Source organism: Rhea americana, unplaced genomic scaffold, assembly GCF_003343005.1.
Source record: "Rhea americana isolate MKP2758 unplaced genomic scaffold, rheAme1 scaffold_304, whole genome shotgun sequence".
Classification (NCBI taxonomy): Eukaryota; Metazoa; Chordata; class Aves; order Rheiformes; family Rheidae; genus Rhea; species Rhea americana.
In genome coordinates, this window is record NW_028186429.1 from 526,343 (window position 1) to 538,741 (window position 12,399).

The window sequence follows — 12,399 nt, forward strand, 5'->3', positions numbered from 1 at the left end:
GTCACGCCAGAACGGGCTGCGCTTGCCGCCGCTCGTCCGTGCGGAGGGCTCGGCCGATACAGTCGGTTCTCCCTTTTGCTGTACCTCAGGCCCACGTTACTTTTCTTACCGCCGTCCAGTGTAGTCTGTCCTCTTCTGYGTGTCTTTCTGCCTCATTTTTTTATTCGTTGTTTGAATGTCAGTGAAGATAATTCAGCGTTACTGTGATGTGCCTTTGAGAGATCCTGGCTGTTTCGGAGGCTGTTTCGAGTTTTGGAGGGTTTTTGCACGGAATTTTTAAAAAGAATTAGATGTTTCTTCATAGATGTGGATCATCCTGCTGAATTCGTTTGATTTGGATTCTGTAAGTTACAGAAGTAGAAGCCTTTGCTGAGCTTTCTTACATTTGTYTTCGTTGCTTGTCTTCCACGGAGCRAATGTATTCCATCACTACTMCTTTTCTTCWRTCTACTCCTTTGAAAAGCTTTTAATCTAGCCCTGATTAGTTRTTCATGCTATCTCCAAAGTAGTATAAGCGGAGAAAAAAAAAGAGGGAAGGAAGCATGTATTCTAAGTTTTTGAGTGCTGTGTGGAATGCTTGAATTGCTTTTGTAACAGAACACAATAAAAAGAACTCTGGCTTTATARGAGACTTAGAAATAGAGGACTTTGGTTTGCAAACAACATCCTTGCAAAAATAATTCAAAGTCTTGTATATGGACATACTGTTAACCTAGCTCAGGAGAATTGGATTTTATGTACGAATATAGTGGATGGAATATGTGATTACCCATAAATCTGATGTATAATTTCAGGGGAAATATTGGAAGAACTATTAGACCAGTAGATAGGGAATATGTTACAAATGTGGACATGAAGGAACGTCACTTGTGTTATCGTATTCTATTTGTATATAATTTCAAGTTGTGAATTTTGCATTTCTAAGATTTTAAAGTCTCTATTTAAAAATGCTACTTATATAGGAAGTTGTGAAACTTCCAGGAAATAACATATATATATATATATATATATATATATATAAAATAGATTTCTGGGTAGAGAAACTGTTGATAGAAAGGCTTGATTTGACATGTTTTTTCCGGCCTATCTTTTTGGAATAGTGCTGGATTTTCTCTTGGCGCTCAGCACTTACGCTATCTCAGGGAAAGTTCCTTGTTAACTTTTTAGTTTGAACCACTGCTTAGTAACCATGCTTATTAACATGTTTGAACATGCAGATTCTGGGAGATGGTAACACAACACATAGAGGATAACATATTTTATTTGTATCTCAAAGAAACGTAGTATTTAATTCATCACACCAAGACACTAACTTGCCTTCCATAGTAAATATGTTGATACCAAATCTAAATTCTAATAAAAAATAAAAATTTTGAAATTCTGCATTTTATATTCCAAAGTCTGTATTTAATATCATATTGTTTATCTTACAGGTCCCCTGAAAATGGAAACCATTGATAGGAAGAAACAAACAGCAATGAAATTTAGCCCTTTTACTTCTAAAAAACCTTTTCATGCAGCTGATAAGCTGACATCATTTCAAGATAAACTGGCCACCTGGTGTGATCTACAACGATGTCATTTTCACAGTCATTCTGCTCCACAGCATACTGCCAGACACCAGACAGTTAGCTTAGAAAGGAGGGGTTTTGCTGGAACGTATGGATCTATAAAGTTTCGCCCATTTTATGTAATTGATAAAATCTACTCASACAATGAACAACATGGTAGCCAAGCTCGAAAGCTGCATAAGGTTACACAAATGCAAATTGCCAAAGAGAAAGGTAGCCATTATATTCAAGAGTTTCTTGAAGAGAAGCAGCACAATATTCAGAAAAAACGTGAAGAAGAGGGCCTGAGAACTCAAAAAGCTTTACAACAGCAGCAGAAGAAAAGATCAAGATTTATTGAAAATGTGAGGCRAAGGCATACTCAGTTCTTAGAAAGCAAGAAACAAAAAGCATTTGAGTATTCATTAGGTCAAGACTTCAATGCTCGACATACTGCTTTGACACAGGGTTTGTTAAAACTTGACAGATGGAGGAAAATTGATGATGGCATAAAGGAAAGACAAAGAATTGTTGAGGAAAGTAGGGAACAAATGAAGAAATACAAGCAGCTGATTAAAAATTTTCAGGATCAGAGGTATGTCTCTTTTAGCATTCTGTGCAGTTAATGTGAAGATATTTCACAAAAGGCAATTATTTTCATATACTTAAATATATCCATGTGTTTGATAGGTATTTCAGCACTTGTTTGTTGAATAAATCGAATACAGATAAATCATATTCAGCTTCACAAAAAGATCARCATTTTTGTTGTAGTATTGTAGAAGAACATTCTTCCAAAAGAAGAAAATAAAAAAATAAATGTAATTCTAGTCCTGTTACAAATTGGAAGAGCTACACTTCATGTAGCAATATGAAAGTTCACTGTCTGCAGCACTGCTATAACAGAAAATAGTAATGAATATTTGTACTCATTCATGCTGCTGCCCAAAATACTTTCTTAGTGATATCTTTAGATAAGATGCAGTCATTTTATGCAACTGTGTTGTATAATGCAATGTTAAATTGAATGTTGAATTGAAATCTTGAAGTGTTTCCTAACTGAAGCCAATTCAGCTGCAAAAAAATGAATCAAGCATGTCAGTGTTTATTTTGTAATTTATCCTGGTTCAATTAAGATGAGATCTTGAACTATGAAAGTAATAATTTTGTAAATTAATAGTAAAAATAAATTGCCTGATACATTTTTTCTCTTAAATGAGAAATTACTATTTCATCATTTTATGTATAAACAATCTTTTCAAAACATGTAATGATAACTTAAAAGGTGCCTTGTGCTTTGAAAATTGACTTCAAAATAAATGTGAAGTTTCAAGTTTGTTGAATCTGAGAGAAGAGAATCAGTTTCCATTTTGTATATCACTATGGTTAGTAGAAGTTCTGCGCGGTACAGTAAGTTACACTTGTCACTGATTTCTCAGGTTATGACSTCAGTGATCATAGAATCATAGAATCAATCATAGAATCAGKAAGGTTGGCAGGGACCTCTGGAGATCATCTAGTCCAACCTCCCTGCTCAGCAGGGTCACCTAGAGCATGGCAGACAGGGTTGCATCCAGGCAGGCCTTGGAGATCTCCAGAGAAGGAGACTCCACAACCTCTCTGGACAACCTGCACCAGTGCTCCGTCACTCTCACAGGGAAGAAATTCCCCCTCACGCTCAGGCAGAACTTCCTGTGCTTCAATTTCTGCCCACTGCCTCTTGTCCTGTCACACGGGACAACTGAAAAGAGTTTGTCCCCGTCCCCTTGACACCCTCCCTTCAGGTACTTGTMCACATTGATAAGATCCCCCCGCAGTCTTCTCTTAAAGATGCTTAAACCAGTTGGTTGTATTCTCTTGAGTTAGACCTGTAATCACACTGTAATAGTAAGTTAATAAATTATTTAGTTAATGATGCACAAAATGTAATTGAGTTCACCTCACTCCGCTTAAGCTGTTTATTCTTCAGGCTAAGTGGAATCAAAACCAGTAACGGTGTTGCAAATGATATATCAATTACACAAGCAATACTTGAATTCACTGGAGAAGCTCGGTTTCTTCCATTTATCCACGAGGAGCTTGGCAAGTGATGTGAGCGTGGTCTGTAAGGAYCTTTGTGAAGAAAGAATCTCTATGACTGGAAGCTGATGCTATAGGCAAATTTAGAGAAGAAATAAGTTGCAATTTATTTAGTAGCAATTTGCCATAAGAAGAACTTACTAGAGATACAGTTGATAGCTTGAAGTCTCTCAATCAAATTGGTTATCTTTGCTGTAGTCACTCAGAAATTATGGGCTTGATATAGGAATTACAGAATGAAAATACTCTAGMAGGTTAGCCTAGATAATCATAATAGTCTCTTTTTAACTATAAAATCTGCAAATCAGTGAATGCCTGTTTTTGTTGCAAATGTTAATGGGTGTAATTCTGAATATACATGAGTTTGAATTCTGGAGAGTAACAGGATATTATTTTCMTATATCCAGTTTGCATACTCAAGTAAAGCCATGCATCTTAGGGTGCACTTTTTATGAAATGGTTTAAATAAGATGTATTTGAAGTGGATCAGTGTTACRTTTATGTATAGTGTGCATACATGGTATATCCCATGGTGACGTCGTGAACCTCAGTTGCACTTGTGGTACCAGGACTATTGCAGCACTGACACTGTGATGATCTACGAAGTTTAAACTTGCAGCTTGTTTTCAGAGAAGAATAATGGCATTGTTTTCCCCGTTCTGTGCCCTAATCCCTTTGGTCAGGTTTTCCCTACTGTTTGTTTCATCTCTAAAGAGAGAAATTTCCTCACTAACTGTGATACTGGAGTTAAGTACAGTATTTTTAACARGCACACACATTCATTTCTGAGCATGATGATTCTACATAATCAGGCTGAAAATAAATCCTCTGAAATTGTATTTTTATACTAGGAGTAGATTTCCTACATTTATAGTAAAAAAAAAAAAAGKAGGWRKWWTAKTGGAGTGCAGTTTGGTAGGGAAATCCTCTATAACTTAATTTACAGTGAAGAGTAGTGGTGTTGCAAAGTCATGGTTACTGTTGTAAGTAAGATTGTTCTATTTCATATTGGCTAAGCAATAAATCTCAAGTGCTTGATGCTAATTATGTGCAGTGCTTTATCTCTTTGGAAATACGATGGTGTAATCCCTGGCCCGYTGGTAACTCCGCGCTCTGGCGACTGGGGCAATGGTAGAGCAGGGACTCCCTGCCGTGTCTCTGGCGTAGCACAGCTGTGCAGTAGCGCCTGCTTCTGAAGTCTTCTCTTCATGGTAACATGGTAAAATGCGCTTTGAGATAGGAAGAAAATTCTACTCCGCAAAGAGAAGAAGCCRCTTGCCTGTGCACATGCTGTGGGAGGAAACTGAAACATTTGCGTACTGTATCATATTCCAAATCAGTCAGTAGAGGTATCGTTTCAGCAAATTAGGTATTTGTTGCTCTGAAAGATGRAAAAAAATAAACTTTTACAAATGTTACATTTAAAGAAACAGTATATCCTGAAAATGGAGTTTTTTTTAAAGTATAAARAAGTCTAAGAACATTTCATATAGAAGAAAAAAAAATTACGCAAGAAACTTGTATAGCTAATTTGTGAAAGTTAAACCATAAAAGGAGGTTATACAAATTACCAAAAATTTCTCCCTTTGTTTTCTGCAGGCAACAGAGGATACAAAAAGAGAACTTGGCAGAAAAAACAGTCATGAACTCTGTTGTTTCACAAAAGGCTAATGAAAGATTGCAGGAGGCAAAGGCAAATGTTGAAAGAGTGAAGGAACAGCGAACCAAAATTGAATGTCTATCCAAGGTACCTGTGCTTCCAGCACAAGACATATAAATCATCTCTGAGGGCTCAAATGTTAAAATAGTCACACTGTGAATATTTATGAGAATGCAAAAGTTTGATGTCACTTCTGTAATTCKAATTGAGCTCTCACATAGGCACAATGAAAAGAGATAATACTTCTTAAAAACACTTATTAGAAATGATAAAACTGTGATATTATAYTCCCTTCTCATATTTGCTCAGTTAAAAAAATTAAATGTTGTTAGCCACCACATGTAGTCTCTGATTTTATTCAAATATTTCTTTAGTACTGCCAAAATAAATARCTGGTATTTCGGATTGAATTGTGTGGCTTTAAACATTTACATTTATAAAATAAGTATTGCAAATCTATGAAGTTATAAGTCCCTTTTTGTAAGACTAGAGTATTAGTACTTCATAATAACTGGATGAAATGCCTAYGTTGTTAAGGTAATTAAATGACAATTAAAATTCTGACTTCAGTTATTTGTAGCAGATATGTGGAAGCTTTGGCTYAGTAACTGTATACATACCATACCATATGCCATTAGCTCTACAGGAATGTATTTGTACTTCCTCTCTGGTAACTTCTMGTACACTAATTTTGTCCTAGCTGCTGACTTTCCATAGCACATTTTGTACTTGGATTAGTTTCATTTTCTATTTTCATACATACAGTTAATTATGCTTCTAGTTTATTTTGCATAATTTTTTTGTGCATCTGTATTACTGCAGAAATCTACAAGGTCTGTATTGGTAGCCAAGTATCTACCTTTGGTATATATGCTCAGACCCAGACTGACAGCTTTCTTTCAGTTTTGTTTCCAGCTCTTCTTCTATTTTGGCTTTTATTTTGCCTTATAGTATGTGTTATAATACAGTCTTTCTGTAATTGTAACAATTGCAAATGTCTGGAATCCACTCTTTCTATATTTTAAGTCAAGTACGTAGAGACATAAATTTAGTGGCATGTTACAGTAGAGGGTTTTGCTTTTGGTCTGATAATGAGACGTGCTAAAGGAACCATTTACACTGAGATGTCAGGATGGCTTTTAAAAGTTCATATTCATTGGTGATGACATTTTAAGTGTGAAAAGGTGTATTTAAAATGTCGTGTCACCTATGTATTTTAAGTCCAGTTCTGCGAAAGTGTATGTGAGACATTTAAGAGAGTTCTGTACAGCTGCTTGCAGCATGAATAAAATTATTAATGTTCCCAGGAGTTAACTGTAATGGATCTTTTATAATATCTGCTTAGTCTGACAAAGCTTCATCTTCTTGCAGACTTACTTAAATGAAATGCTTGAAGAGGAGAAGGAATTTGGACATGGATCTTGGCTAGACCAGTAATTTTTCTTCTAAAACAAATATCCCAAACTACAGAAATCCTCCCTTAGGCCTCAGATCAAATCATAGAAAAATGACTTATATGTATTGTTGTTAATATTAACACAACTGGTGGTACTGTAGGAAAGGGAATAGAGTTTAGAATATTTACCTGTAAATAGCCTTCCTAAAATCAGCTTTTCTTGGTAGTATCTATTCATTTTTTAGGAATGCATAAATCAGTTTTAAAAAAGATTCACAAAAACAGAAAAGAATATTTATAAAAGTCATATGTTAAACAAATATTTTACAAGCATATCAGCTKTGCCTGAAGCTTCTTTGCTCTGCTTAGTTACCAGTTGAAGGTGATATCTGTAATTTACTGGAGAAAAAAGCAATTGAAATACCCAGCCTAAGATAAATGATCTTTTTAGCTGGAGTATAGAGTCCATAATTATAGTATGAACAGATCAGGAAAAATAACATTTCATCATTCATTGTTCAGCATTTACAGAAATTCTAGATATTTATTTAATATTTAAATAGCCCACCTCTAATAGTGTTCTCACTGTTTGATGTGGCAGTTCTCTATCACCTTTCATCACTCATTATTTTTGTAGGCATACAATATTTTAAAATTCTATCTTTTTGTCTGCTATTTTTACTCATGCGTTGTGTTAAAATGCCTACGAGCTGCTGGGGCTGCACTCCCACGACGAGCCTCCTCTGCGGTGGTCTGTACCGGAGCCCGGGGCGGCTCGGGATCCAGTCCGTGCAGAGCACGGGCCGCGTCCCGTGATCTACGTGGTGCCTCTGAATTACCCTCAGTGCCTGCATTCCGCCTTTGCGAGGCAGTTTACTGAAGCTCTGCAGTTATTTATCAGTTCATCCATCTGCTTCTCTGCTCTTGCCCTCTGTGGGGTGAGAAGCTGGCGCCTGTGGAGATGAAGTGTGTGTATGTATGTGCCTGTATCAAACTGCAAGCTTCGTTTTGCTCTCGAAGTTCCTTTTAATCACTAGAATGCGCTGTGCCTTTGCATCCGCGGCAGAGGAGGGTCCTGGAGCGTGCTTGCAGCGAGAGCAGCGTATGGTCATTGACCTACGAGCCTCCTTTTTGGACAGGAGTGTCCTCTCTGAGTTAGCCCCAGAGAAGTTTTTAGCCCACGTGACTTCTTTGCCTAAGCAACAGATTAGCTGATGAGAAACTTGAAAACACTTGAATTAGTCAGCTGATAAAAGTAGTACGAAATTGTGCAAGGACTTTCTCAAAACCTGATTTTTGGAAATGAAAGATTCAGTGTTGTCTCTCCCATAGTGATGGTTTCCACTAGCTGTGCTATTCTTGCAACACGTATATCAGTACCTGCTCAACTACATATGCGCTCTTCACAGCTTGTTACAGGAAAGCATATGGGTTCACTTGTATTTAACTTTCTATTTTCTGATTTCAGAAGTTCACTTGTTAGTCAGTTTGAGCTTTGGAAATGAAAAGAAGTTCCACAGAGCAGAGCTTYGCTGTGAATATTTACTGTGAAGTTACTTAAAACTTCAAGAAGGATAAGGCAAAACTAATTTTCAGTGAAAAAATAAATACTTATAACCTTAAGCCATAATTTTTAATCTTAAAATTTGCTTTGTCTTTTTATAGCAAATCCAACAGAAAACAAACCATTTCTAGTTCTTTCAAAATAACAGTTTTCGAAAAAGAAAAAAAAAAACTGGTAAGAGACATATTCACAAACTACTCATAAAGAATTGTAAAAGCAGATGAAAAAAAATTTTCATGTGCATAGATTTGTTCTACATTTGTGTAAATATGGTACCTTAACACAACCTTAAGCTTTCAAGAGTCCTGTAGAGATTCAGAGCTCATCACAGGATTGTAGGATCACAGGATAATTCGGGACCTCAGGATGTCTCTAGGCCAGCCTCCAGCCAAAAGAAGAGTCAGCTCTGAGGTCAGACCAGGTGGCTTGGGGCTTTATCCAGTCTGATCTTGAAAACATCCAGCGYTGGAGGCTGCATAACCTCCTGTGGCAACCCGTTCCCCTGTCCTCATGACTGTCCTCACGGGGAAGGTTTTCTTTCGGTCTGCACCCCTTGTTTCAACTTCTATCTGTGGTGTCTTGTCCTGCCGTGGTGTATCACTGCAGAGCCTGGCTCCGTCTCCTCCATCGCTCCCGGTGGGCACTGGCAGGCTGTTGGGTCCCTCTGCTGAGTGAGCCCTGCTCCCTCGGCYTCTTCTCACAGGGCAAGTGCTCCAGTTCCCAGCCATCCTGGTGGCCTCCCCTGAGCTCAGTCCGCTTTATCTATGTGTTTCTGGCACTGTGGGGGCAGAAACTGGACACAGTAGCGCAGATGTGGTCTAATGAGTGCCCAGGGGAGTAATCACTTCCCTCGATCTACTGRTTGTGCCCCTTTTCAAAGAGCCCAAGATGCTCCTGACCCTTTTCGCTGCCAGGGCATGTAGCTGGCTCATGCTCAGCTTGTGCCTAGCAGGACCAGGAGGTCCTTTCCAGATGAGCTGCTCCCTAGCCAGGCAGCCTCAGCCTGTGCTGTGGGGATTTATTTCCTCCCATGTGCAGTGCTTTSCATTTGTGCTTCTTGAACTTCATGAGGGTCCTGTTGRTCCATTCCTCCAGCCTGTCTTGGTCCCTCTGGGTGACAGCCCTGCCCTTGAGTGTAACAGATCCTCCCCCAGTTTGGTGTCATCTACAAACATGAGGATCACACACTTCATTGCCTCCTGAAGGGCTGTTGATAAAGTTAAACAGGACAGGTCCCAGCACAGACCTGTGATACTCCACTTGTTACAGACCTCCAGGTAGAGTATGACTCAMTAACCACTATCCTCTGAGCTCCAGCATCTCTTACCCATCCAGTTGTCCTCTCATSCAGACTGCAAATTCCTAACTTGGATACAAGAATATAGTGAGAGGGAGAGCTGGAAGCCTTGCATCTTACWGTAGAAGACACGAACGAGGTTCATCCTGCAGTCTGGCTCATTGCTATAACTGTGCAGATAAAAAGATTCTTGGGCAGATTCTAGATATTACAGAGTCACAAAAGAGTTGGGATTGGAAGGGACCTTAAAGATCACCTAGACCCTGCTCCAGCAAGGTCACCTAGAGCATCCTCAAAAGCATGAGTTTCCTTGTCAGGAATAGTATAATTGATTTCMGTGTGGAACATCAGAATAAAAAAGCGCGTGTATGTAAATATGATGAAGCTGATTATACTTTATGAGTACTATTAGCTCAGTTTGGCCATCATTGCAAGTTGAGTGCCTGGACTCTACGAAACAAGACTCTTACCATTTCAAGCCAAGCACAAGCTGAGGTATTGTGAGTGGATAAGACAGTCAGTTTAGAGAGGTCCCCATGCAGGTCTGAGTATGTATTCAATATTCACATAGAAAACGTGCTAAAATCAAGGCCAGACATCGAAAGACTTCATCTCTAAGGAGTATTTCTCAGGCAGCCTGGGATGAAATATAGAAAATGAAATATAGAAAATGAAAGTTAGGAGTGCCTAAAAAGAGACATAAAGCCCTTTTAAAGGATACAATGTAAAATTGGATCTTATTTTAGAAAGTGACAATAAGGTCATCTCCTTTATTGTCACGTGGGATACAAATCTAGGTATTCTTTAAAAACATGCAAGCTAGTAAAAGTAATTCTTTGTAGCATAATAGTGGAACTGTTGAAACTTATACCCCTGTAAATGCCACATCAGGCCAACYTGGCATTTCAGGTTGTGTCCTTACCTCTGATCTTTTACTGAGTCGTGCTGGCAGTTGCTCCAGGTGGAGTGTGTTAGCTGCAATCTGTGTTACAAAGGGCTCATGTGCCCTTCGGGGGGAGTGAAAGTTTAGGCAGTGGTGTGGGRGGAAGGTATGTGGCTTGTGAAGTGTTAATGTAAGAGTAAATAGGATACTGTTTAAGGTTTTGTTGCTTTCTGACTGTTGGCAAGAGCGTACTCCATGAGAGGTAAGATGTTATTTCATTTTATTTGGATGGGAAATGCTGTTTGGTCATGCTGAWACCCCTGTGTTTAAGAGGAAAGTAATGCTGACTGCATTGGTCTTGAGGGGAGAGAAGCACTGTGTTAATGTGTGATCAGGTATGAGAGAGGTCAGATTTGGGTCCTACTAACCTTGGTAGTACTGCTTCAATGTGCTTTCTGAAGGGTGCTCTATAAATAARACTGAATGAGAGTGACAATGTGAATTATTTCTTGCTCCTAAAATCTAGGATATAGAATGACCATGTAGCAGATGCAATGCTGTAATTCCCTTGAGATACGATAAACGTGAGCTTCTTGAGCTCACAATTTCCAGCTTTATGATACACCCTTGTATCTTATTTATGCATGTTTACTTTCCTAGGGCTTTAGACCACTTTGCAGATTGAAKTAGTCTGCTCTGGTGTATCTTCTTCTTGTTTCCTCTAGCTTAGTGCTCTTGTGTGAGATCTTGCATGGTCCTCCAGATTATTAGTGAATGGACTGAAAAATACAAGTGGGTAAAGACTGAGCTCTAAGGAACMTTCTCAATATTTGGAAATAATTAGTTGCTGTTCTTTTATCTTTACTTGCTTCTGGCACTTTCCTCAGTCATTTTATTTTTCCTTGAATTGTTCAGATAACACAGCTTGCTTTTGTTTTCTTAGTAAATCAGGTCACTTATTTTTGAGCTAAACTATGCCTATTATGTTCTAGCTGTCCAATGTTATGGACCTAATAACCTTTTGAGAGCATGTTAGGCCAAATGTTTGCCCTGATCTGAATTTCATTAGCCCATACCCTTTCTAATAAATTCTGGAGCCCCTAAGTTTGTTCTGTTTCTCCAGATAAGATGATTTGTTTCTAAACACTTGCTTTCAAATTTCCTTGCTGTTAGTTCTGCTCCTTCCCTGTGTTGGGCCAGACTGGTTAATGCTATGTTGCTGCATGCTCCCTGAAGTTGAGGCAGTCTTGATGTTTTTCCTGTCAGGTGTTGTAATTACTTTTGCTGTTTACTGGTTTCTTGGGTGCCCCTTGTGCTGTCGTATTGGACTTACACTTAGCTTTCCCAGATTTCTTCARTTCTTTTCTTCACTAGTAGTAACTGTAGTTACCCAATAACTAGTACTTAACTGAAGAACTTCATTTACTTTCTTTAGTACCTCTTCCTTTATTGTTTCTTTTCTAAACTACTCACTAACACAACACTCTGGACTTTTTCTTAAATATGGTTCCCATCTAGACCTTTACTGCTATATCTTTTTAATATTTTCCAGTTCTAGTAAAATATCTTGCCTTTCCTGTATCCGGTCTGAAAAGGACTGCATCGTTTTAATATCAAAGCGTAGGCGGGTACTCCTGGCATCGCAGGATGCCAGCAGCAAGGCAGGCCCTCTCTAGGGAGGAGACTTCAGAGGAGCCACTGGCCGTCTCGACAGCAACGAAGGCTGCCTGGTTGGTGGGCTGCATCTGAATGAGGAATGTCTTGTACATCAGCTTTTGCTTGCGCTACTCCCCCTGTTTGTTATCCTGTCCTGCTGCATCCCGCTGCAGACTGCCCTAACCAGGGAAGGKGGGAAATAGTGCTAGGAAATGCTTCCCCCCACACACACACCAGTTCACTAGTACAATAGTAACTGCAGTTGCAGAGGAATATTGTGATTCTACTGAGACCACTAGTAAGTGCTTTAGAGA

General features: G+C 38.7%; 1 protein-coding gene across 6 annotated transcripts in view; it reads left to right on the plus strand.

Annotated features, from left to right (window-relative positions):
• The window catches only part of LRRIQ3 (leucine rich repeats and IQ motif containing 3), a 36,943-nt gene extending 30,352 nt beyond the window's left edge, over positions 1–6,591 (plus strand). For all 6 annotated transcript variants that reach the window (XM_085309827.1, XM_085309830.1, XM_085309833.1 and 3 more), the window contains 2 exons: positions 1,434–2,145; positions 5,229–6,591. In XM_085309827.1, coding sequence (XP_085165953.1) covers positions 1,434–2,145; positions 5,229–5,406 — 890 coding nt within the window. In that variant the 3' untranslated portion in view covers positions 5,407–6,591. The remainder of the gene's footprint in view (positions 1–1,433; positions 2,146–5,228) is intronic.
• The last annotated feature ends 5,808 nt before the right edge of the window (positions 6,592–12,399 follow it).